The 23,077-nt window shown below is 39.4% G+C and overlaps 1 protein-coding gene across 5 annotated transcripts; it reads right to left on the reverse strand.

Moving 5' to 3' along the window:
• Positions 1-1,804: 1,804 nt before the first annotated feature.
• On the reverse strand, positions 1,805-22,001 carry LOC109069605 (protein KIAA0100-like). Of its 5 annotated transcripts, XM_042739274.1 has the most exons (41): positions 21,753-22,001; positions 21,084-21,210; positions 20,871-20,997; positions 19,844-19,893; positions 19,622-19,763; positions 19,230-19,348; positions 18,166-18,226; positions 17,854-18,046; positions 16,854-16,977; positions 16,650-16,774; positions 16,483-16,550; positions 16,235-16,371; positions 16,010-16,128; positions 14,901-15,088; positions 14,518-14,782; positions 14,189-14,394; positions 12,047-13,085; positions 10,883-11,074; positions 10,600-10,802; positions 10,403-10,521; positions 10,091-10,314; positions 9,820-10,010; positions 9,609-9,708; positions 9,323-9,522; positions 8,883-9,180; positions 8,540-8,697; positions 8,245-8,451; positions 8,059-8,158; positions 7,254-7,436; positions 7,041-7,162; positions 6,796-6,951; positions 6,541-6,666; positions 6,271-6,450; positions 6,071-6,157; positions 4,226-4,234; positions 3,779-3,889; positions 3,548-3,683; positions 3,005-3,126; positions 2,730-2,831; positions 2,258-2,392; positions 1,805-2,149 (listed from the first exon to the last, which is right to left on the reverse strand). In XM_042739274.1, the coding sequence occupies exons 2-41, from the start codon at positions 21,149-21,151 to the stop codon at positions 1,964-1,966; spliced, it is 6,678 nt and encodes a 2,225-aa protein (XP_042595208.1). In that variant the 5' UTR covers positions 21,152-21,210; positions 21,753-22,001; the 3' UTR covers positions 1,805-1,963. The 5 variants fall into 5 exon arrangements, 1 of the variants encoding a protein (XP_042595208.1); XR_006156545.1 differs by lacking the exons at positions 1,805-2,149; positions 2,258-2,392; positions 2,730-2,831; positions 3,005-3,126; positions 4,226-4,234 and having other exon boundaries at positions 3,622-3,683; positions 6,545-6,666; positions 21,753-21,999; XR_006156547.1 differs by lacking the exons at positions 1,805-2,149; positions 2,258-2,392; positions 2,730-2,831; ... (1 more) ...; positions 3,548-3,683; positions 4,226-4,234 and having other exon boundaries at positions 3,836-3,889; positions 6,545-6,666; positions 17,854-18,043; positions 21,753-22,000.
• Positions 22,002-23,077: the final 1,076 nt, after the last annotated feature.

A 23,077-nucleotide genomic window follows, 5' to 3' on the forward strand; every position in this document is an offset into this window, starting at 1 on the left:
AAGTGACTATTTTATACTCGCATTTTATGCACATCTTTATAATTAAGCCTAATAAATTCTTTGTATGTGACTATATTATTTTATACTAGTATATCATGCACCTCTTAAGTCTAAAGTACATTTTTTTCTGACATCCTTATGAGTGATTACTGATGATTTACATAAAGTTTGAAAATAACTGAATTTTGACGGATCTTTGGGGGCTAATTTTATTTTATTGACAAATATTAATTTACATGCTTGGTGACATTTAATACCTCCCATTATTTATACAAGGAACAATACTAGGCCCATTGCCTGATACAGTGGGGGGGGGGGGGGAATATCTAAATAGTGCTCATCTTTAAACATTTAAGCTGAAAAAAACATCTTTCACTTTTGAAGCTGACGAGCAAAAATCAGCAACATCTCAGACATTATTGAAATGATACAGAAGATAACCACAGATACAAAAATATCAGAAAATACTTTGTGTAAAAAGTGCCATAGTGTTAAAATGACAAAGCATTAATCAGACAGGCTGCAAAAATGGCATAAAACAAGATGCTTCCATGATGACCAAGAAGATCCTCAGTCCATTCGCTTTTGTATTGCACTATGTAGTTAGTACAGTAAAACAGTGGTCAGCTAACTAATATCATGTACAATTTAACATTGAGCTCAAATGGGGACAAATTCTTGATTTTTTTTCCCAGTGATTTTTCACTAATTGTGGGATAATATGGGTTTCCAGTATATGTGAATTTCAGATTCTTCTAGCCTTTCCATTCTGGCCTACTAAAGTCTCCTGATCCAGCAGGAGAGGTGTCACAATGCTCTTATACAAAGTATAGATGAACCGTTGAATTGTAGCACACTGTCTTGAGCTGTGACGATGTTATCTTACTTGAATGGTTAGTTCACCCAAAAATGAAAATTCTGTCATTAATTACTCACCCTCATGTCGTTCCGAACTCGTAAGACCTTTGTTCATCTTCAGAACACAAATTAAGATATTTTTGATGAATTCCGAGAGCTCTCTGACCCTCCCATAGTCAGCAAGGATACTACCACAATCAAGAAACGTAGCAAGGACATTGTTAAAATAATCCATGTGACATCAGGGGTTCAACCGTAACGTTACGAAGCTACGAGAATACTTTTTGTGCGCAGAAAACAAAAATGACAACTTTATTCAACAATTCGTCTCCTCTGTGTCACCCCTAGTGTCATTTTGGAAAGTATCACATACGTAAACAACATATGCAGCACCATAAGGAAACATTGTTTTCATTCAGATGAAAGAGTAAACAACCCAGCTGACACAGAACAGCATACCTTGTTTACGTTCAGTCGATACTCTCCGAAATGGTGCTATAGGGTGACGCAAAGGAGCCAAATTGTTGAATAAAGTCATTATTGTTTTTTTTTCTTTGCGCACAAAAAGTATTCTCGTTGCTTTGTTATGTTACAGTTTAACGACTGATTATTTTAACAATGTCCTTGCTACGTTTCTGGACCTTGATTGTGGTAGTATCCTTGCTGTCTATGGGAGGGTCAGAGAGGGTCATTTCATCAAAAATATCTTAATTTGTGTTCCGAAGATGAACAAAGGACTTATGGGTTTGGAACGACATGAGGATGAGTAATTAATGACAGAATTTTTGGGTGAACTATCCCTTTAATAAAGATGATTTAATGCTGTATGTAGTTCATTTAAATATACTGAAATGATTTATGGCACAGCAGGAGCACATAAAAACAATGTTAGGTGTACAGCACTCATATTAGACAGTAGAATGACAATCCCTTTTTCAATAGCAGGACCAGGTGCTGGTTCCTGTGTCCACACCCAGCGCGGACGTTTAAAGGCACCACTGGTGAAGAGGACAGAGACCTCGGAATGGGTTTGGTTATCATCATTCGTCCCTTCTCCTACAGACTGGGACTTGGTATAGCACAGCAGCATTTCTATGAAGGAGCTTCACTTGCGGCGACTGAAGATGCTCTTTTTGCTGGAGCTCTTGTCAGCGTTGCTGAAGCCGATCAGAAGTCTCGCTTTCTCATCCTCCACCTGCTGCTGGAGGCTGCTGTCCGTTTTCCCATCCATCACTTTACCTCGAGACTCTGAGCCGGAGGCGGGTTTCAACCGCAGCTTCTCCTTTATCATCTATTTATTTGGGATAAAGTTTAACGAAATGTGAACAGAGGCATACTACTACATTCTTACATGTAGTTTAAAGTTGAGTTTGGGACTGAGAGGTTTGCGAGTGATTACCTGTGCGACCAGAGCCTTACGACTGTCTCTCTTCACAGCCATAGCGAAGTCCAGCCAGGTCCAGGTGTTGTTATGATACTCCAGACAGGGCAGAACCAGATTCAGATCCTTCCAGTCTACACTGCTCTTCTCTCCCTACAGATACACCACAAGAGAAATGCATAGGGTCACACCAGGGCATGACGTGAATCAAATATTAACAACATATATTTGCAAAGACTTTGTTGTAAAACTTAAAAACATTACAAATGATTTTAATGTGCTTCTTACTTCTAAAGGCAGTGTCATTTTATGATCACTCCTCATCGTGTAACTCAGATCTCTGAAATTGTGTCTGATTTGCTAATGCATTTTCAAACAGTATTTTAAACTGTAATATTTCACATTAAGGCTGTTCTACTGTGACTTTGTAATTTTATTTGATAAATAAATACTTGTGTCTTTTAGACTTTGAGCCTTTGTCAGGACCAACCTTGTAACTGACGCAGAGGGGAACCTGAGGAATCTTGATGTAGATGAAAGAATTATTCATGGCTGCTCTTTCTTTCATCTTATCAATGTCATCAACGGGATGCTGAATGGGGAAGACATTCAGAGGTCAAAAAACTTTGCTACACTCAATTAATGACTTGCATCTACAATGTTACAATCATTGCAGAACGCAAATAATGATCTGTAATTAATAAACTAAGGCGATACATATAATAAGTAGCCTAGACATTTGTAATAATTGTAATAATATAATACCTCAGGTGGTTTGCGAAAGGACCTCCTGACACCAGCGGTTCGATTTAACCCTTGCGTCACCCCTTTCCCAGTTCCAAGCCCTCCTATGGAGTCGTCAGAGAGCTGCCTGGGTTTCACGACACCTGTGATTTAAGAAAACAAGCTTTAGACACTCCACAATGCACATGAAAGTCACCCTGAAGCCTTACCAGACACAGAGTGATGAGCTTTTAATAGCTCAGGATGGGCCATCAATGTGACCTAACATCGTAATCTAATACCCTCACTAGAGCACAAAGGAAAAAAAAGAAAAATCAATGTAAACTGATATCGATCAGCATGGGCTGCACTATGGATGTCAGTGCAGCGAGTTCAAAGAGTGGTTAAAACAGGAACGTAAAGACAAATTCTAGCTTTCTAGAGGATCAGCATCGTTTTCACTTCTTGTACTTGATGAATTTTAATTCAAATTTTGAAAGATTTGAATTTGATGTGATTGTGAACAGTTGAATATCCCAGTTGTGGTGGGAAGGTCATACTCATGACAACGAACATTTCACAAACCTGTAGTAACCAATCTAAACTTGTCTTCTTCATCCCCAACTTCCTCTTCTTCCACATTTCTCCCGGGGAAGAAAAATCCCATCATCCTCTTGAAGAACTGGTACATGAGCTGAATGGTGAGTGGTACCACATTTACCTACAAATAAAAACAGAAAGAAGAGGACAGCTGTATGTGTGAATAGGATCCTACAGTGTTATGATATAAACAAGAATGGGTTTCATGATAGTGACCTCAAAGTGCTCTTTGACGGAAATCCCTCCCACCGGGGGGCGGACCTTACTGAAGATACGGAGGGCAAGCTGGCGTCCTGATTGGCAGGGGCTCTGAGGGCGCAAAACCACCTTAAACACAGAACATGAGCACAGTTTCACCCAACGGACTGAAGTACTTGTGTTTGTTCGGATGCAAAACACGAAACAAAGGAAAACATGTACATGGTTGCATATCCTGCAGGTCAAAGCCAACTGAAAATGATTGGACCAATGTAAAAATATAAAAAAAAGAGACAAAAGACGTAAACTTGGAAGGCAATGCAACTAGCCTGCGATATCAAACTACAAGTGAGAATGCGGGTGAATTTTGTTCAAACAGGAACAAACTTTCTGAGCAGGCATATGTCTGGATGAAGACAAAGGTGTTGACTAACAAACATAGGACTTTACCCACTCCATACTTACCCTTACATGCTGCACAAGAGAAACCAAGAGTTACAGAATTAACAAATAGTAGAGATGTGCAAAACGCTAAAATATTCAAAATTAACTAGTTGTGGGTTGTCTGAATGACTAGTTGGAAGTCCTGTATAATTAGGCTGGTTTAGGGTCATGTTCACAAGACAATGGTCTAACGTTATTGTGAAATTTATTGTGAAAGCAGTGCTAGTAAGGCAGTATTACGATAGCTGATAATAATCCATAATAATACTGATTATATCTGTCATTATGATGAAAATGTTTCAAATTAAAATAATCAATCTCAATATCATTTACATGTACATTTACCTTGTATGTAAATATTGGAGGTAAAATACTCAAAAAAATAAACAAACTAGATGACCCCTAACTAATCAACTAGTTGGTTGTTTGACAACTAGTTAACTAGGTGACCATCAGGGGACAGCATGGTTTACAAGCCTACACACAACAATAATGTTCACATTACTTTAAATATTACAGGCAAAATGCAAACTAATTGCCTAGTTGACTTCTAACTAACTAACTAACTAGTTGGCTGCTGGACAACTAATAAACTAGATGATCATCAGGGGACAGGACAGTCAAGACTACTGGTTGTCAAACTAGAATATTGTCAACATTTCACACTAAATTTCACAGCTAAAATGTTAACTACTCGGTTTGTTGACACTTGATTAATTGACTAGCTGGTTGTTGGATACATTAGTGACAGTAACTAAGTGACAGGATGGTTCATCAAGGGACAGGATGGTTAACTGGTTGTCAAACCAGAATATAGTTAACATGTTACCTGCTAATATGAGATCTACTCATTTAGTTGACCCCAATTAACTAACTAGTTGGTTGTTAGACAAATTAGTAAACTAGGGGACTGTAAAGGAGCAAGACAGTTGACAAGTCTACTAGCTGTCAAACAAGAATGATGTTAACATGTTATTTTAAAAATAACAGTTAAAATACTATTTGTCTGTTTTTTTGCATATTATGTTTATTGTAGTATATTCAAATTTAATTGTCTAGCTGACCTCTAACTAATTGTTTGTTGGACAATTAATAGACCGTCCTGCTCCCTCTCTAACAAATGGAACCAAAAAAAAAAAAAATCAACACACACTAAACCAGCCCTCTATGCAGGCTTCAGTTCAGACTGTTTAAAGGGTTACTCCATCCCAAAATGAAAATTTTGTCATTAATCACTTACCCTCATGTCGTTCCAAACCTGTAAAAGCTCCGTTCGTCTTCGTAACACAATTTAAGATATTTTGGATGAAAACCGGGAGGTCTGTGACTGTCCCATAGACTGCCAAATAAATAACAGTGTCAAGGTCCAGAAAAGTATGAAAGACATTGTCAGAATAGTCCATCTCTCCATATCACCGTAAGCTATGTATCCTCTTCTGTATCATCCGTGCCACAAGGATGTGCTGCTGATACAGAAGAGCATACGGTTACGGTTGAACCACTGATGGCAGATGGACTATTCTGATGATGTCTTTCATACTTTTCTGGATCTTGACAGTGTAATTTACTTGGCAGTCTATGGGACAGACACAAGCCTCCCGGTTTTCATCCAAAATATCTTAAATTGTGTTTTGAAGAAGAACAAAGCTTTTATGAGTTTGGAACGACATGGGGGTAAGTGATTAATGACAAAATTTTCATTTTGGGGTGGAGTATCCCTTTAAACATGTGTAAACAGCCACACAGACACATTTGCAGAAGTTAGAGATCAATAACAGCAGATTTTCAATAACACATCTCAACTGTCACATGGTTTAGTTATTTCCCCAACTTGGACATCCAGTGTGAATCATTGAGCAGCAGTACCTTGTACGCAGCATTGGGAAGCAGGTTATTCATGATGAACCAGCCCAGTTCCAGGAGATGTTCTGCTGTGTCATCAGACTTGTTCAGCTGTGGAAGAGAACATTATAGCATGGTCACATACACAGTAGCTAACGTTCTACCAATGATTAGCAAAGAACATTCAGTATCTTCGACCACAACCTCTGTCCTTGCAGACTCACCTTACTGTACATGAACCTCTGCAGTTCAAGTTCAGCTATACCCAGCTGTCCATCTTCTTCTGTGAGACACCAGCGCGCCTGAGCAAAGTAGAACTCGGTACGTCGCACAACACTAACGTCTTCTGGGGGTTTACGCAGCTCCAGTTTGTTTGCTTTTTGCAGTTGGAAGTCCTTAAAACACTTGAGAGGAGGCAAAGAACTTTGATATAACCAACCATTTTGAACTAATATTGCCAAAGAATGATCAACAGCTAGAATTCTGCTAGTGACCAACCGGATGAGGATGTTGAGCTCCTCACTCTTCATCTGCATGTCCGTCTTCTCTTGGTTGAGCTGATTCTGCAGGCGCAGGTTGATGTCCGACACCTCTTCTCCTCTGAACTCTTCTGACTGGGACTGTAAGAGTCAGATAAAAGGTCATTATGAAGAACCTCAAAGTAGTCTTGAGGAAATGCCCTCTTATGAAAAGCTATGTGGATGGCTGATGGTTCAGGTGAACTAAACTAACCGCAGATGTGCACTAACCCTCATATTGGAGTAGATCTGTTTCTCCAGGCAACGGATCTGTGCCAAATGCTGGCGTACCGCTTCCTGAAGGTGCAAGATACTGCTACGCTGCTCCTCAGGGTTGCTGGAGATCTCTAGCTGGAAACGTACACGCTGCTTCCTCTCACTGTGCTCCTAAACAATGCAAAAGATCTGGCAGATTAGCAAACAACACAAGAATTCATTCTAGAATTGGTGTCCAGACAATTACAGTCAGTTTGAACCTTGCGCCGGGGTTCCACGTGGAGCAGCAGGTTATTGACTATGTCCAGGATCATGGAGTACTGCACAGGATTGGTGGAAATCTCCAGGTCATTGTGGATGAGGGTGAAAGTGTCGACTGCACCTGATATGATCAGAAAGAAAAAGCAACATATTTCTGACAGAACAACTACCAGCATCATAAGTCAGATCCTGTTTTGCTTGAGGTCGCATACCAGCCTGTTTCTTTAAAAGGTCCTCCTTCTCATGGCGGTCACTGATCTCTGGCGGTTTGATGGAGGTGGCCAGTTCAGGGTCGATGTCGTGGCTGTACCCGATGTAGTACATGCGACAGCTACAGCGAGAGATGATACGCTGGACCTGCTGGGTCTCCTGCACCTGGGACGGCTGGTTCCAATCTAAATCAGAGCAAGAAGAAACAAGTCTAATAGACTAGACTGCGGCTGCTTATTGGACGTGCAAAAGTTGTTGCCACAATGCAATATGGACAAGAGATGGGCCACTTGTAGAAAGATCAATAGGAGAAATTGTAATACTCAATGGCCTTGTCCCAAATGGAATCAGAAGCCCTCATGCTCTTCCCAGTCTACACATTTGTGATGTAAATGTCTGCTGTGGAGCTCATATTAGTGCGGGCTTGGCAGAATAGTGTATCAAGGGCCCATAGATTTCGTGTGTTTCATTTAAAGCAGGGGTGCCAGACACAGTACCTGGTGAACACAGTCCTGCAGAGTTTAGCTTCAACCCTAATTAAACGCACCTGATCAGGGTAATAAAGTCCTTCAGGACTATTTGGAAACTACAGGTATGAGTATCGGAGCAAACTCAAATTGACAAGACTGTGGCCCTCCAGAAGATGAGCTTGGCACCCCTGCTTTAAAGAGTCTTTGGGTGTTTTGAACATTTTTAACAAGCTGCTATGCAGTTGCCAGGATATTCTGTAGAGCTTCTAGGGCATTACAAGGTGGTCCATCCCAAGAGCTAAATGTTGTTATGAACTCAAGAGTTACAATTGCACACCTGTGGTGGTGCTGACCATGCCTCCAACAGCCTGGCCACTCTCCATCAGCTCCAGGACGGAGTCCAGATTCCTCTGCCTGTGTTCCTCAATGTTCTTCACCTGTAGGTTTACAAAATGAGAACTGATTGCTATAATGCAATGTTTCATTGGTTATAAATGCATGATAACTGTACATCTGAACCCACCTCCAGCCACAGCTGCCAGTCCTCCTGTTCAGAGGGGTTTTGCTCCATGGTGGCGAAGTACTGCATACCATCCAGGAGGCACGTCCAAGTGGTCTTCTGCTTGAGTGTGTCGTTGTACCAAGCAGGATGGTGTTCACACTGCAGTAGTTGTGCCTTGGCGGCAGACACCAGCACGCATCCGGCAGTCTCAGTGCCTCGCAGCATCATCTGAACACCATGCACATGGGAAGATGTTTAGATCTGCTAAAAGAGTACCTTGCACTACAGGTTACTGCTCTCAAAGCGGAATTCATACCTGACCGTTGACAAGCTCTATGAACCAGTTGCGGTTGTAAACGTCATCCGTCTGGCACGCGGCAATTCCACAGAGCTGGTCGCTCACTCCTGCGTCCTCTTCAGAGAAGACCACAAACTTATCGGTCTCCTCGATAAGCTTCTGTAGCATGGACGTTCCTAAAAAGGACCAGAAAACCACATCAACTGGGGCAAAGAAAGCCTTGGTACACTGAAGACTGACCATTTCCAAACTGCAAAAATTTTATTAGTCTGGACCAAAAAAAAAAAAAAAAAAAAAAAACCGGCAAATGAGCAATAATATACACCAGATTTTTAGGCAGGCAGTCACAAGAAGAGCCAACCTTCATTCTGACTCTTCTCTGGGCGAGTGGTTGTGGTGATGACAGGTGTAGCAGGACCTGTGTTGGAGGAGTAGCTGGACATGGAGCGTTTCAACTTTTTCATCTGCACCTGGGTGTCGATCCGCAGACCCTTCAGAGCCTCGGTGGAGAGGTTTCTCTTCAGCACAGCTGCTTTCTTATAGCCGTCGTACAAACCAAAGGCAATATTCCGGTTGGTGGTGGTCCAAGAAGCCCTCAGGTCCACCAAACACAACTTGTGCGTGTAGAAAGCATTGCTCTCGTCTTTTAAGTTTACCTCCTGAGACAATTTAAGCGGAGATATTGTTGGTTTGTCAATTAGTAAAGGCGTTCATTTTATATTAAATAATATATAGCAAAATTGTATTTCTTGTAGATAAATGAACAACTGGAGTCTCTCAAATGCGATTTGAGTGTCTTACCTCCTCTATGCGGTTGCTCTGTCTCTGGTAGCTGAGTGAGGACAGGCTGAGCAGGTGTGTCTTCTTCACCTGGGCGTTGATCTGGTGGTCAGCTGTCTCGTCCCATGTGGAGGCCATGAGGTGCACGGTGACCAGAGAGAGCTCGCTCACCATCTGAGTAACGTTCCACTCGGAGATCAGTCGTCTCATCACAGTGCCAGCTGTAAAACATGCATGGATCATTTCAGCAGAACATATCAATAGTATATCAAGTGGAGAGGGTGACTGAGGATGTTTGGTCTCTCACCCTGTGGGATGAGCCTCTGTGCTCCTCGGGTGAAGACATGACCTTTACTGCACTCCACCTGAATGCCTCTCTGCTGAGCAAATGATGCCCAGTAATGGACCTGCACAGGAACATTTTATCCTTGCATATTTCATCACAATTACAAAAAAATCTTTCCAATATGACAAAACATCCTTTGAATGATAAGAATACGCTATTTTATGAGTGTCACCTGTAGCTGTGGAAAACATGCTGTATAGGACATCTGTTTGTAGTGCTGGCCGAGCTTCCTGCGGATGGGTCTGAGGCTGTGGAAGAGCTTGCCTCTGCAGATGGGCCGGGACACACTGGTCCACGTGGCCCAGAAGTTCTGCATCCAGCGCAGGGTGCTGCTGTAGAGGAGGATTCTTGGCTGACTGAGCTCTGAGAGAAAACACAAGCCTTTAAAACCAGAGCTGAAATGACCTTCAAGCCTGGAATACACTAAAGGCTATAGCTCTAACCTTTACCACAGTGCTGGTCGAGGTCCATGGTGATGGAGAGGTTGAGGTTTTCAGAGCGAAAGGCTCTGTAGGAGTCGTGTGGCTGGCCTGAGGTGACATCCGCAATGCTCTCCACAGCACAGAGCATTACAGCATGGTGGTCATGTGGATTACCATGGCATAACCACTGGAGGTCAAGTGTCATACAAAGGCTCGGGAGGTGCAGGAAGCAGATATCATCATACCTGTATAGAAACAGACCAGACAGATTTAAATGATCAAACTCAATTCAAAATGTCACATTGTAATGCAATGCAACTACTACTCATGTACTTGGAGGCTGTTCTAACGTTGACGTCCAGGTCACCCTTGAAGACAAACTGCCCAGGATTCCAGTCAAAGTTCAGCTTGCTCCATTCCCAGTGCAGGTTCTCCGTGGTGTTGTAAGGGTCCTATGCAATTATAGTTAGTATTAGATATTTAAAAGTATAAGCTGTTTTTAGCAGGGAGCCTGGGTGTGTTGTTAGTACCTCAGTAGCGAGCTGATGCAGGTTGGCCTGTTCGATGTCCATTACCCAGCGGCCATGCAGAAGAAGTCTGCTTTTATCCCACCAGGCCAGAAGGGGGGACGGGTCAGCTGTGGGTTTGGTCAGTAAATCAACAGCCTGACCAATCAGCGTCCAAGCAGGATCCCAGCACGGCCCCCACACAATGGTGTAGAGGGAAATATTCGCTATACGAACAATTAGACCGGTCACATTGCTGCATTATCACATTACAGACTTACAAGATCAAGAGAGTGTTGTGACTCACAATGGATGTCATAGTAGAACTTCAGTGGTGGCATATTTCTGTAAACGGTCACATCACCCCATGGCTGGCCGAGTTTGACCACCTGTTTGCGCTTTGCTATCAGCTGCCCGTCCTGCTCGGTGCCCATCAGACGTCCCAACAGCGACCACTCTCTGATCTCAAACAAATAACGAGGATAGTCTCGGATTCGCACTGAACAACACAGGAAACAAGAATGCTAGTCATCATGGACTCTCATACGTGACTGAAAATAGCACTTTGCAAATGTAGCACTCCGCAAACAACACTTAAAATTGATTCTAATAGAGTTTGATATTAGAATGTTGCTATGCGAATAGCTCAATACTCTAAGTACACAAAGGGCACAAATATTGAGTCAATTCTGAATTAAACTGAAGCAATTTTAACAACACCTTTCAGTAATGAATTAATTTGCAATTGGCATTCATTTTGGCCATCTTGGATGATTATTATTTTTTTCTTTACCAAGCTAGTGAAATAAAACTGAAATAAATTAAAACTACTTAGAAATATATATATAGATAGATAGATATATATATATATATATATATATATATATATATATATATATATATATATATATAGATAGATAGATAGATAGATAGATGATAAAATAATACAAAAGCACATAACACAATTACCAAAATAATTTTTAGGCCCCAGCTAAATTAGCTATTATTTCAGCTCCATCTAAATAAGCTATTCTTAGCATTACCACAATCTGTTAACTTAAAATGGTGTCTAGGTAAGGAGTTTACTGTGTTTGGAACAGACGTGTGAGATTACTTACAATAAAAATTCCCTAACTAACAAAGCAAGCATCATTTATTGGATTATGTATTAAAGCAGGGGTGTGCAATCATGGTCGCTGAGGGCCACTGTCCTGTAGAGTTTAGCCCTAACCTCAAATAAACCACCTTATTCTTCCAGACTACTAGAAACTTCCAGGTACATTTATATTTATACATTATATTTACCCAAAGCAACTTGCATTGCAATTAAGGTTACATTTCATGGGAATCAAACCCATGACCTTGGTGTTGCAAGCCTCTACTGGAACAACAGGTAAGGTGAGTTGTGGCAAGTTGGAGGCAAACTCTGCAGGACATCGGCCATCCCTATATTTAAGTACACTTGACTTACCCAGAAATGCATTAAGCTTGAATTTAAAAGCACGGCACCACTGGATCACCAGCTGCAGGCCGTCTCTGGGGAAGGGGCTGATGCCATCAATGTCTCGCAGCTGCTCTCGGATCCGCTCAGGCCCGTGCAACGACTGATCCGCAAGCACCACCAGCTCCAAGTCTGACACCGTCCAGGTGAGCAGGGACTTGCGCATGGGCGTGTTGGCATACAGCCGCTTGGACCGCTGAATGTAGATCTCGATGTGCTTGCGCTCAAGGGAGGTGTACAGCTCCTCAATCTTACGGGCCGGTAGGAGCTCGCCGTGCTGCTTGCGTAGGTCGGCCACTTTCTTGTCCAGCAGCTGCAGGCGCTTGGCGCTTTCCTTGCTTTCATCCTTCATTAGCTCGTAATTGTCGCGTAGTTTGATCTCAAAGACATCGTCCAGGAACACGAAGGAGAACTGGTTGATTCGGACCAGTAGGTCAGGCGGAAGGCGGCAAGGTTCTGTTGACGGGGCGGCACTGCTGTGTAGGGTCTTCAGCCACTTCTGTACGCTGATGGCCTTATCGAAAGTGTCGGAGAAGTTGTACTGGTAAGGGAACTCAATGGCAAGGTTGGGTGCAGTGAAGAGCCAAGTGCGATTGCGAGATGTTTGGAGGAAAGGGAACTGAGATCTGTGCTGCTGCATCACCTCAAGCTCATCCAGCATCTGCACCTCGGCTCCAGAAAAGGAGAAGATGTCGTTGCCATCAAAGCTGAACACCAAATGAGGAGTTTTCATCAGCACGGCTCCGGGCCGTTTGGAGAGCGACAGTGCTTCTGTGCTGAAGGTGATGAAGTTAGTCTCGGCCACATGGGCGGTGAGCCGTGTGCTTGCCAACTCTACACACACTAACATGCCAGAAGAAGAGTCTGCAGACTCTGTATCATCCTTCTGTTGTAGCATTAGAGATTCAGACAGTGCTTTCCAATAGCTTTGACTCTCTGTGACGTGCTGATACAAAAACATGTGATCCAATGTTGTCCACTGCACTGTTAAAGCATTCTCACTCCGCACCTGATCAGATGATGATGGGAGGAAATGAAAACAAAATGTGGTTAAAGCTGGCATGAAATGGAAACCATGATCATGTTTTCTTCTCTACTGTAATGTATATTTAAGTAAAACGAATAAGGTGAAAAATTAATTTTGTCCATCATGAATTGATTGGAACGTTGATGTTTGGTAATTGCCGTGGCCTCATGAGCGACAGGTTGATAAAGGGGAGGGATTATTATCCTTCCCTTGTGCTGATGCACACGTCATCAGAGAAAAGATATCACAGCGAGGAGGAGGAGAAGTACAATTGTTTTGATTAAAGATTACAAGGGCAACTGAATTTGAAACAAATGCTGTAATCTAAGCCATGTTTGTGGAATACAAGTCTACAATGTAGTACTACACTGTAATACACTCAAAATTATACAGTCACTGTTGGAAACTGTTCAAGTATGCAAAAGATGCTGGAAAACCAAAGAATTTGCGGGATCTGAAGGATTTTTCTAAAGAACGGCAGGCAGTTTAACTGTTCAGGACAAACAAGGGACTTATGAACAACTATCACAAAAAAAAAAAAAAAAAAAAAAAAAAAAAAAAAAATGCTGCAGATCATCCAGGAAATGACTGTATTAAGAAACAAGTGTACAGTATGTAAAGTTTTGAATGGGCTCATTTTAAAAATTCAACTATTATTTCCTTTTGTGGAGTATGTGAAATATCTTATTCAGGTTAGTACTAAATAAAAAAATAATATGCATTTTGTATGATCCCTCTTATTTTGGTAAAATAATTAACATCTTGCAGATACTGTAAAGTGTATTTAAAATGTTGACCACAACAGTATATTCCAAAGTGACTTTTATAATCCAATTAAATCAAGCGTGCAAAACGTGCAAAGCACAGACATTTATATTCATGTCGAATGAGAAAGGTACATGATTTATCTGTATAGCATATTTCCCACAAGACAATATTTTTTCTTTTGTTTTGTTTCAGAAATTGTTTAGGCTTGGCGTTTATAATAAATGCAACAATAATTAAGGTTTGTTTTATACTGTAATAGTCATGGCCTGTAATAGGTGATCCTAGGTGATGGAAGTCATGACAGCTGTGTGTAGTACCTCCAGACTGCGGCCGCTGATGTGGTAGGAGACAGTAAACGCTGTTAGGGTCAGGATGGGGTTGGGAGTTTGGGCGGCTGGACAGCAGGGCTCTATACTCTCAGTGAGGGCCTTCACCACAGCCAAAGAAACACCTTGGACAGAAACATTCGAATTCTCCCCCGATCCTTCAGCTTCCACTGTGTCCACCCTCACTGCAACAGCCCCTTTAATGCAACAAAGAAAAACAAACTCTCAGGTACTGAAACATGTACTGAATAACTTTTTGAATACAAGGAAGTAAAAACAAGAGTGTAACTGTTTTTTTAAGGGCTTCTTTTAGTTCCCACCTGCCACATTGGAGAGTGTGAATGCGTTTACATCCTCAAGACTGAGTTTAAACTTAAAGAGAGGTGGTAGACGGGTTGAAGGCTTTTCTGGAGTGGAACGTGAGGAGACGTTCTGTGCTTTGTCCAGTTTGAGAACGGAGAACAGACGTGACAGACACAGAGTGCAGGTCTCGGACACTTCCAGCTGCAGGCCTTTCAGACTGGACTCCATACAAGCGCTCCCAGAAGGGCTGGAGTTCACCGTCCTCGACTTACTATAGCTGCCCTGTGGGTGGATTCATTAAAAAGGGCGTGATGTAAAGCCAAATGGTTATTATTTAAAAAATATAGCCCACCTTTCATGATAAATAATGACTTAGTACATAAATGCATATTGATTTTACCTGCAGTGTGAGAGAGTCTAGGATAAGGGCTTCCCCCCAGACATGTTTTCCAGCTGGGTGAGGAGCCTGCTGGATATGGGAACCCTGGCCCACACGCCACCAGAAATGATCCAGGGACAGAGAGGCTTTCTCAGTCACAGTCAGACTCTTCACGTCATCCTCTTCTGAACCCAACAAGTGCTGCAGTTCTGTGAGACACACCAGATTCAGTCACACATCACAGCAGAGACACTTTTGAACTGAAGTGTTCAATCAATTCTATTTTACCAGAAGTTGACCAAAAAAGGAAACTGCACTTTATTCATTTTGAAAAGAGAATTTAGGTTTTGCGACTCCATTCAGTGTTGATATTAATAACTAAATCAATTAAACTAGTTGTTGTATAATTGAAATAAAGTTTAAATTAAATAAATGATAAATATTAGAATATTAATAAAAAAAAGATTTTAAAACTAAAACTGAAATAAATTAAAGCTAAACATAAATATTTAAATTAAAGAATAAACCTGACAAAAGCACATAAAATGATTAAAATGAGCTTTTAAACAATTTAAAAAAGTAATTCAAAATATTAAAAATACTATGATGCTATATAAATAATACTACAATAACACTGCCTAGTGCCTACAGTTCACTGACAAGGCAAAGTGACATATTTAGATCATTAAATTATTATAATAAATATTTTACAGCAAAAACATATTTTAACATTATATATTTCAATATGACATTTTTATATGAATAATAATATTAACAATATTAAATATTACATTATGAATTGTGTATTTTTTATAAAATAATTATATATCAATGTAATTAAAGAAATTAATTACATTTCAAAATACCACATTTAATGTGATATTCCTGTGCAGATCAGTGTCGCAAAATATTTTTTGGCCTTTGAAATTGTGCTTTTCAAAATTCTTATCTTCATGAAAACGTCTTCTATAAAGCTGAGCTACAGAAATCACAGCAATACTTTCTCATTCATCTCTAACTGGTAGAGAACCAAACCTGCGGTAATTTAGAGTAATCCAATCTAATCTGAATGGGTTGTTCAGCTGTCTGTTGTTTTTAACAGCATTCAAGAGCCACACTTCTCTATTTACCAGTGTTGGCTGAGATGAAGCCCAGGGCAAAGGGTGGCGTATCTCCCAACTGTACTGACACATTAACATTGGACACGGAAGAGTTTATCATCAGGGGAGCGTCCAGCTGTGGGAAACGCCTGGGAGAGACGAAAGGACACTTATGACAGAACAACAAACAAGACCTCCATTACTGCCCATTGTGCTCAATATGGGATGCTCAGAAAGCAAGCGGCCAATTTCTACCTTTTTCCATGAGTTGGTTTTTTATGAGAGAGCTGGTCCCATGACAACATGTCCAGCCAATGGGAGAACTCTTGATGACGGTAGTGGATGATACAAGTGTTGATGGTGACCGTGCTAGAGATGTCAACAGATGTCACTTAAGAGAGAGTGAAGCCAGAGACAATAATGAAGAAGCTGCAAAACATATATCAAAGAAAGATTTTGATTTGCATAGAGAAATCATATAGAAAGCGAGCAAAACAACTCACCTGCAGTATCGTTCTTAGTGTGTTCAGACATATAATTCTCTGTCGGCTTTGTGACAGTAAAAGACCATCTGAAAAACACCCAGTACCCACAATACGTAGCTTTAAGTGTGTGTTCAGATCTCTAACTCAAAGTAAAATGATAATGAGTGTGTTCTTGTGTACTTTACCCTCCAGCAGAAGCTCCAGGCGGCTCTGTGGGAAACTGAGCTCAGGGGAGAAACTCTTCAGAGGAAGCTGCTCATCATCACGATCATAACCCAGTTTCAGAGATTTTAAAGTCCAGTTCAAATGTCTGGAATACAAACATAGTTTGTTAGAGCACAAAAATCTAATTCAAGATTGATCACAAGAACTGTAACCTCACTGCTCACCTCTTCTGACTGTGCATGGAGAGTGTGATATTAGTGTTTTCAAAATCCACATTGACCTTCTGAGGAATCAGGTCATGAAGACGCTCAACTGCTTCAGTTTGGATGTAAGAGTCTTCTTCGTCATCTAAGAGGCACAAACATCAAAAAGCTTTAACATTTAAAGCTTAGATGTTTATATATATATATATATATATATATATATATATATATATATATATATATATATATATATATATATATATATATATATATATGTGTGTGTGTGTGTGTGTGTGTGTGTGTGTATATATATATATATATATATATATATATATATATATATATATATATATATATATATATATATATATATATATATGAAATCTTATAGTACAGTATAGTATAGTATATATTAATATATATGCAACAGGGTTAACTAGTTTTCACTAGTTGAAATAATATAAAAGTTAACTGAAATAAAATAGAATACATAAACTAATTTTATTTCTGCTATGTGCCAAGGCAACATTTAAAGACGAACATGAGTTACTCAAATATGTAACAACAAATGAAGAAAAAATATAAGCTATAAAAAAAAAACATATTTATAACTAAAAACCAAAAAAAATTACTAAAACTTAGACTGAAATTAAAATAGAAGATATATGAATGGTGACGTGCAATATTTAAAAAAAAAACATTCCAAAAATTAATAAAAACTATAAGCCATAATGATTTACAGCAGGGATGCACAAAAACCTATAATCATGACTAAATAGAAATGTTTAACAAAATAAGAATATACTACTGTAATATTTCACTGTAAAGAAAGGCTTTTATTTTGATGGGAAACCGCAGGATGCCAAATGCATCTATTTTGTTAACAACATCCAGTTTAAATTGTTTTAATGAAATAGCAGCCTTTTCCATTTGATAATTGCACTGAGCTAAATTACGATTTCAGCTGTATTCTGACTAACTGCATAGCTTTAATGTAAGGAGTGTAGTGTAAACGTCAAACCTGCAGTATGAGCTGTGCAGACGGCAGGAGCAGCTCCTGGAGGTTTGGGGAACTGGCTGAGGAACAGGCCCTCGTGAAGCTCAGCCAGCAGAGTTCTCACACACAGTCCCAGACGACCCGGCCTCAGACCAGGCAGACTCACGTCACCATTCAGGGCCAGACTCAGCGATACCTCAGCCAGACACGTGTCCTGCTAATGAGAGGACAGCCATTCGGTTAACACCTAGTGACCATTAACACTAACATTTATGTTTTGTACACAACACACATAGTGATCTAATACCTTAACACATGAATGTTTGCTGTACATACCAGTCTGCTGCTCTTCAGAACTTTACTGCTAAGTTGTCCCACTGAGAAATCCCAAGCCAACCTGACAACATATCAGCAAGTTGTTATTTTAGTAGGCAGTTGGGTAACTTGTTTCTCTAAAGGGCTTGGTCAGGGCCAAAATGGTGAAAGATTGTGGCTTGATCCTTGTGGAACAGGAATAGGGCTGCACTGTATACTGGTATATTGGTTATTAAAATAAAAAGTACATTTATCAGTATCAGTAGATATTGGATAATTAAATGTGCATGTTCATTACGCTAGCATTCAAATGTTTGGGGTCATTAAGATTTTTTCTGTTATTTAATTAATACTTTTATTAAGCAAGGATGCATTTACCGGTAATTGATTAAAAAGTGACAGTATAATATTTACAATGTTGTGAAATATTTCCTGCTGTTTTAAACGTTTTATTTAGAAAAGAATCCTGAAAAACAAAATGTAAACTGAAGACTGAATTCAGCTTTATCCTCATTCATCAGAAGAATAAATTACATTTTAAAAAGTAAAAATAGAAAACAGTTATTTTAAATTGTAACCATTTTTCAAATTATTACTGTTTTTATCTATTTTTGATCGAATAAATGCAGCCCTGTTGAGCAAAAGAAACTTTTTTAAAAACAAATCAATCAATCTTTTTAAATTTTACTGTACCTTTTTCTCACTTAACGCTAATTATAAGAAAAAACTAGCAACTTAATATCACTATTAAATAAATATCCATTTCTCATACTGTGCGTTATAATATTATGATGCCTAAACTGTACTTGTAACATTTAAAATAGTTCCTCATTTATTTATTTAGACAAAATAGCATAGAATTTAGATATTGACCATTTATTGCCATGGTCAATCATGGCCATTTGTTACTAATTTATATTGGTCACAACATGCAAATAAGTACAGGCTTAATGGTTTTAAAACTTTGGTGCATCCTATTCGGTTGGTAAAGTGAGCTTCACCCACTATGCACACAGCTATCAGTCACACAACACCATGCAGAAGTCTTTTTAAAAAGAAGTTCTTCTTTTTCACAGGTTAATCACCTTTTACTCTGATGATCCAGCAGCAAAGTGATGGCAGAGGACGTCATGTGCCAGAGGGACTCCGGCAGGGCCAGATTCAACACCATCACATTTATAGAGTCAATGTGGAATGACAGCAGCTGCAAAACACACACCACTGGATGATAAAAGGTAGGATATAATTTATAGTAAGTGAACATTAAGGAGTATAACTTTTAAATCTTGTAGTGATATTTTTGAAATAGCATGGGCTTTGTGTCTTGCTCCATTGAATTTCATTGCAAGGGCATTACTATAACACCCTTTTCTTTACTTCAGAACAATATATATATCTCTTCTGTGGTAATCAACAGCATGTCAGCATAACTTGTACTGAGCCTGGGATTCTCCAAAACAACAGTCAAGTTGATTACCTGAGAGAGGAGGTGCAGGGTAGAGGGACTCGGAGGAGGTCTTTTTGAATTCTCCTCATTGCTTTTAGGAGCCCGGGGCCTAAATGGCTCCTGTAGGTCAAAGCGGACCCGAGCCTCACCCACACACAACGCCAAAAACCTCCTAACAAATACAACACAATCACAATGAGCGATCATCAACAGACAATATTTACACTAACGACGTCTTCTAATTATACTTACGGCAAGTCCGGGTTTACTATTTTGCAAGAAATCCATATCCTGTCAATTTCCTACAAAACAGAAAAAGGCTTTAGAGTGCTAGAACACATATTAAACATCAGTGCACCACATCAGTTGCAACTCTTCACTACATAAAGACTACTGCATCATATCTGATACGCAAATTTCTATTTCTAAGGCCTTTATATTATCAACATGACCTGTTGTACATAATCTACTACATGCCTTCTGACTGATAGTTTATACTTTTTAGCAAGTAAAAGGCCTTTTAGTAGGATTATAAAAAAATTAAAAAAGTCTGTCTTCAGTTAGTAGAAAATGTGTCTTTAAGTCATTTCGCTGTGAAATCTTTACTGATTTTCATAAAGTAAATGAAAAAATTACTTTTATATGTAGACATATTTTAAGATTGACTGAAGCAACTTAGCTTTACTTAATTATCCATTTATTACTTAAAAATCAAATACGATACATCAGGCTTTTGAGGAGCATTTATTTGTCCGTCTCTCAATCATCATTGCACTGCATTATATCTTTTTGCACCCCACAATAAAAACTACAGAGCTTTGATTTTAAAACTTAGCATTTAAATATCATCTTACTAAGACAAAAATGTGAAGGATAGAGAGTGACAGCTCATATGTACATGTATTTTATGCAAGCAGTCTGATTTCATAGATTCACGAGAAATCCCTCACACTTTTTTTTGCCCATATAAATATTAGCAATTGCACCAAATTCCTATTTTTGGGCCTCCTCAAATATGACATGTCATACTACATGAGCCATAAAAGGCTGATGCATTAAAAATGATCCTCGACAAAGCACATATGTAAACTTTTTAAAATATTTTTTGTCTAAAAGTTCAATAAACACTTACAGATAGATAGATAGATAGATAGATAGATAGATGTTTTGACTATTAATTCATGTGTTAAGATCTACAGGGTTATGAGGACTGTAATAAGGCTGATATTAGATGCTGTTTGTGTGACGTATGTTTTATTGATGCATGAACAAAACCCACCAGAGTGTGTTGAGGCTGAAACTGAACACTGATTCCTCGCACTGAGAAAAGACCCACAGATCTGATCTTGAGCTCTGCACTCAGGACATTGTGGAAAAAACGGACAGCCAAACTGCATGCAAACCATCTAACAAAACACAAAGAGGGCAGATTTAATAGGTTTGATATTGCATCTTCAATATCTGTACATACTGAAGCATGACGGCTTCTTACCTAAAGATCAAAATCAATACAACCGCCAAGATGAGAAATACCGAGATGGCAATCAGCAGGGCAGACATTGTGCTGCAGATGTTCAGCCTACAACCATGGCACCCGGTAGAAACCTGACTTCAGACACCTGTCCAACACTCACTCACATTAATCCCTGCAGGAACACCTCTCAAAGCATGTTAGGTATTAGTGCATACAGAAAAAGGAATGAGAACGCAAGTGCATTAATACTCAAAGAATCCAAATTAGTGCGCTTACATTTCTTTATTCAATAAGTCGTCTAAAATATTAGGTATTCGAAATGTGTTTGTTATATAGACAATGATAACTGAATAGTGACACAGACGCAGAACGTGTTGCAATTATTATCATTTTAATTATCAAGTCGATTTACAAACTAAGAGCTCTGTGCGATAAATAATAATATAATAATAATTCAGCACAGATGTTTATTCTCGAGACAGTCTGATGATTTGATGATTCAGTCTCGGTGTTGTGCCACTCTGGCACCGCAAACAGCTGTTGGGAGGAACTTGCAGTTTTCAGCAAAACAACGTCGAGTTATCCTATTAGCTGCCAAAACACTACCGCGCACTCCAAGCAAGAATCATTTAACTTCCTAATTAAGGTGTTGATTGTAATTACCAGCTTTTAAGCCGGGTTACCCACCTGAAAGGGTTTGTGTTGCAGAGCAGCGGATCTTTCCGTGTGCAGCGCCCCTCCGTCTCATGCTAGGCTAACGGACATGCTAATCGTGTTTATCCGCTTCCTTAAACACGCAACATTATAATTACATCCGCTGTGAAGCTGATAAACCACATTTTATTCTGACTTAGGATTTAAATAATGGGCTTTCCTCATTGTAATACTTATATTTCAAGTGTGAAGGCAGAAATACTAACTTTTTAGAAAGTGATGTTTGTGAGTTTTTTTTATAATAAAAGTCCCATGAGCTGAGCACTGACAAAATATATTTCTGCTACTTATTTTTTAAATTAAAGGGGTACGGAGGTTTAATGAATCTTCCCATCTTTATAGCTGAAAACCCTGTAATTCTCGGTCTTATCTTAAGTATGATAAATCACAGTATGTAAATTGTCAGTTTTATGATTGGACAGTCAGCTGACTCTTCTTCATCTCAGACAGTGTCACCTGACCACAGGTCACCTTGGTCCTTAACCTTCTCAACCTTATTAAGTTTAGAAAGTCTGAGTGTTGATATATTAAATTAAACATGATTTACTTTGTAAGTATATAAGATTCAAGATTCTGTGTTTAGTTAACTCTTTTTCTCCCCTCTATTATTCACACTGCTTTTCTCTGAACACACAGCACACAGTTTCTGTCTTATTCACATCTATAATAACTCATACTTTAATATAGAAGCATTACAATACTGATCTCTGATGGTCCGCAGAATGAAAGCTTTCCATCTTTCTTTTTCTGCTCTTTGGTGTACTGTATACCATGATGCTGGTAATAACCAATTAATTAACAGCCACTGAATATTTATAAAATTGCACTTTCTGATTATCTTCTTTAGATTTATTAAACCTATTTACACTTTCAAGAGATTAACAACATGATCATGACAATTTACTTTTTAGAATTAATTACACAAATATACATATTTTTTGCGCCATGTCAGAAAGTAGAGAGATGCAGTTTTTTAGGGGTACTTGCTGAATTTTGATCCTCATTTCCGAACCACTGAAATGTATAATAACAAAAAAAAAGTGTTGACTGAACATCCTGTTTGGCAAACCACTCGTCACTCTTATCTGCAGCCATGGCCTGTGAAAGCAACCACACAGAATACACATGAATGCGGTTTGAAAGTGGATGACAGGATTTACTTGATCCTATATAAAGTGGTGAGACTGTAAATCATTCCCCTTTGGGTCCACAGCAGAAAGCTGCCTGAATGCCTCATCGCCCACAAAGCAGATCTCATGGCCATCCTACATTAAGTGGAGGTCCGACTCAGCCAAGAA

The sequence above is a fragment of the Cyprinus carpio genome, chromosome B15 (assembly GCF_018340385.1).
Source record: "Cyprinus carpio isolate SPL01 chromosome B15, ASM1834038v1, whole genome shotgun sequence".
In the NCBI taxonomy this organism is placed as follows: domain Eukaryota; kingdom Metazoa; phylum Chordata; class Actinopteri; order Cypriniformes; family Cyprinidae; genus Cyprinus; species Cyprinus carpio.

Excerpts from the sequence above, each read along its gene's own strand:
- LOC109069605 (XM_042739274.1), bottom strand. The coding sequence starts at position 21,151 with ATGTCTGCCCTGCTGATTGCCATCTCGGTATTTCTCATCTTGGCGGTT. Across the intron at positions 8,452-8,539 it reads TAGAGCTTGTCAACGGTCAG|ATGATGCTGCGAGGCACTGA; the intron begins GTATGAATTCCG and ends CATGGTGTTCAG. Across the intron at positions 3,127-3,547 it reads GTTTAGATTGGTTACTACAG|GTGTCGTGAAACCCAGGCAG; the intron begins GTTTGTGAAATG and ends CTTAAATCACAG.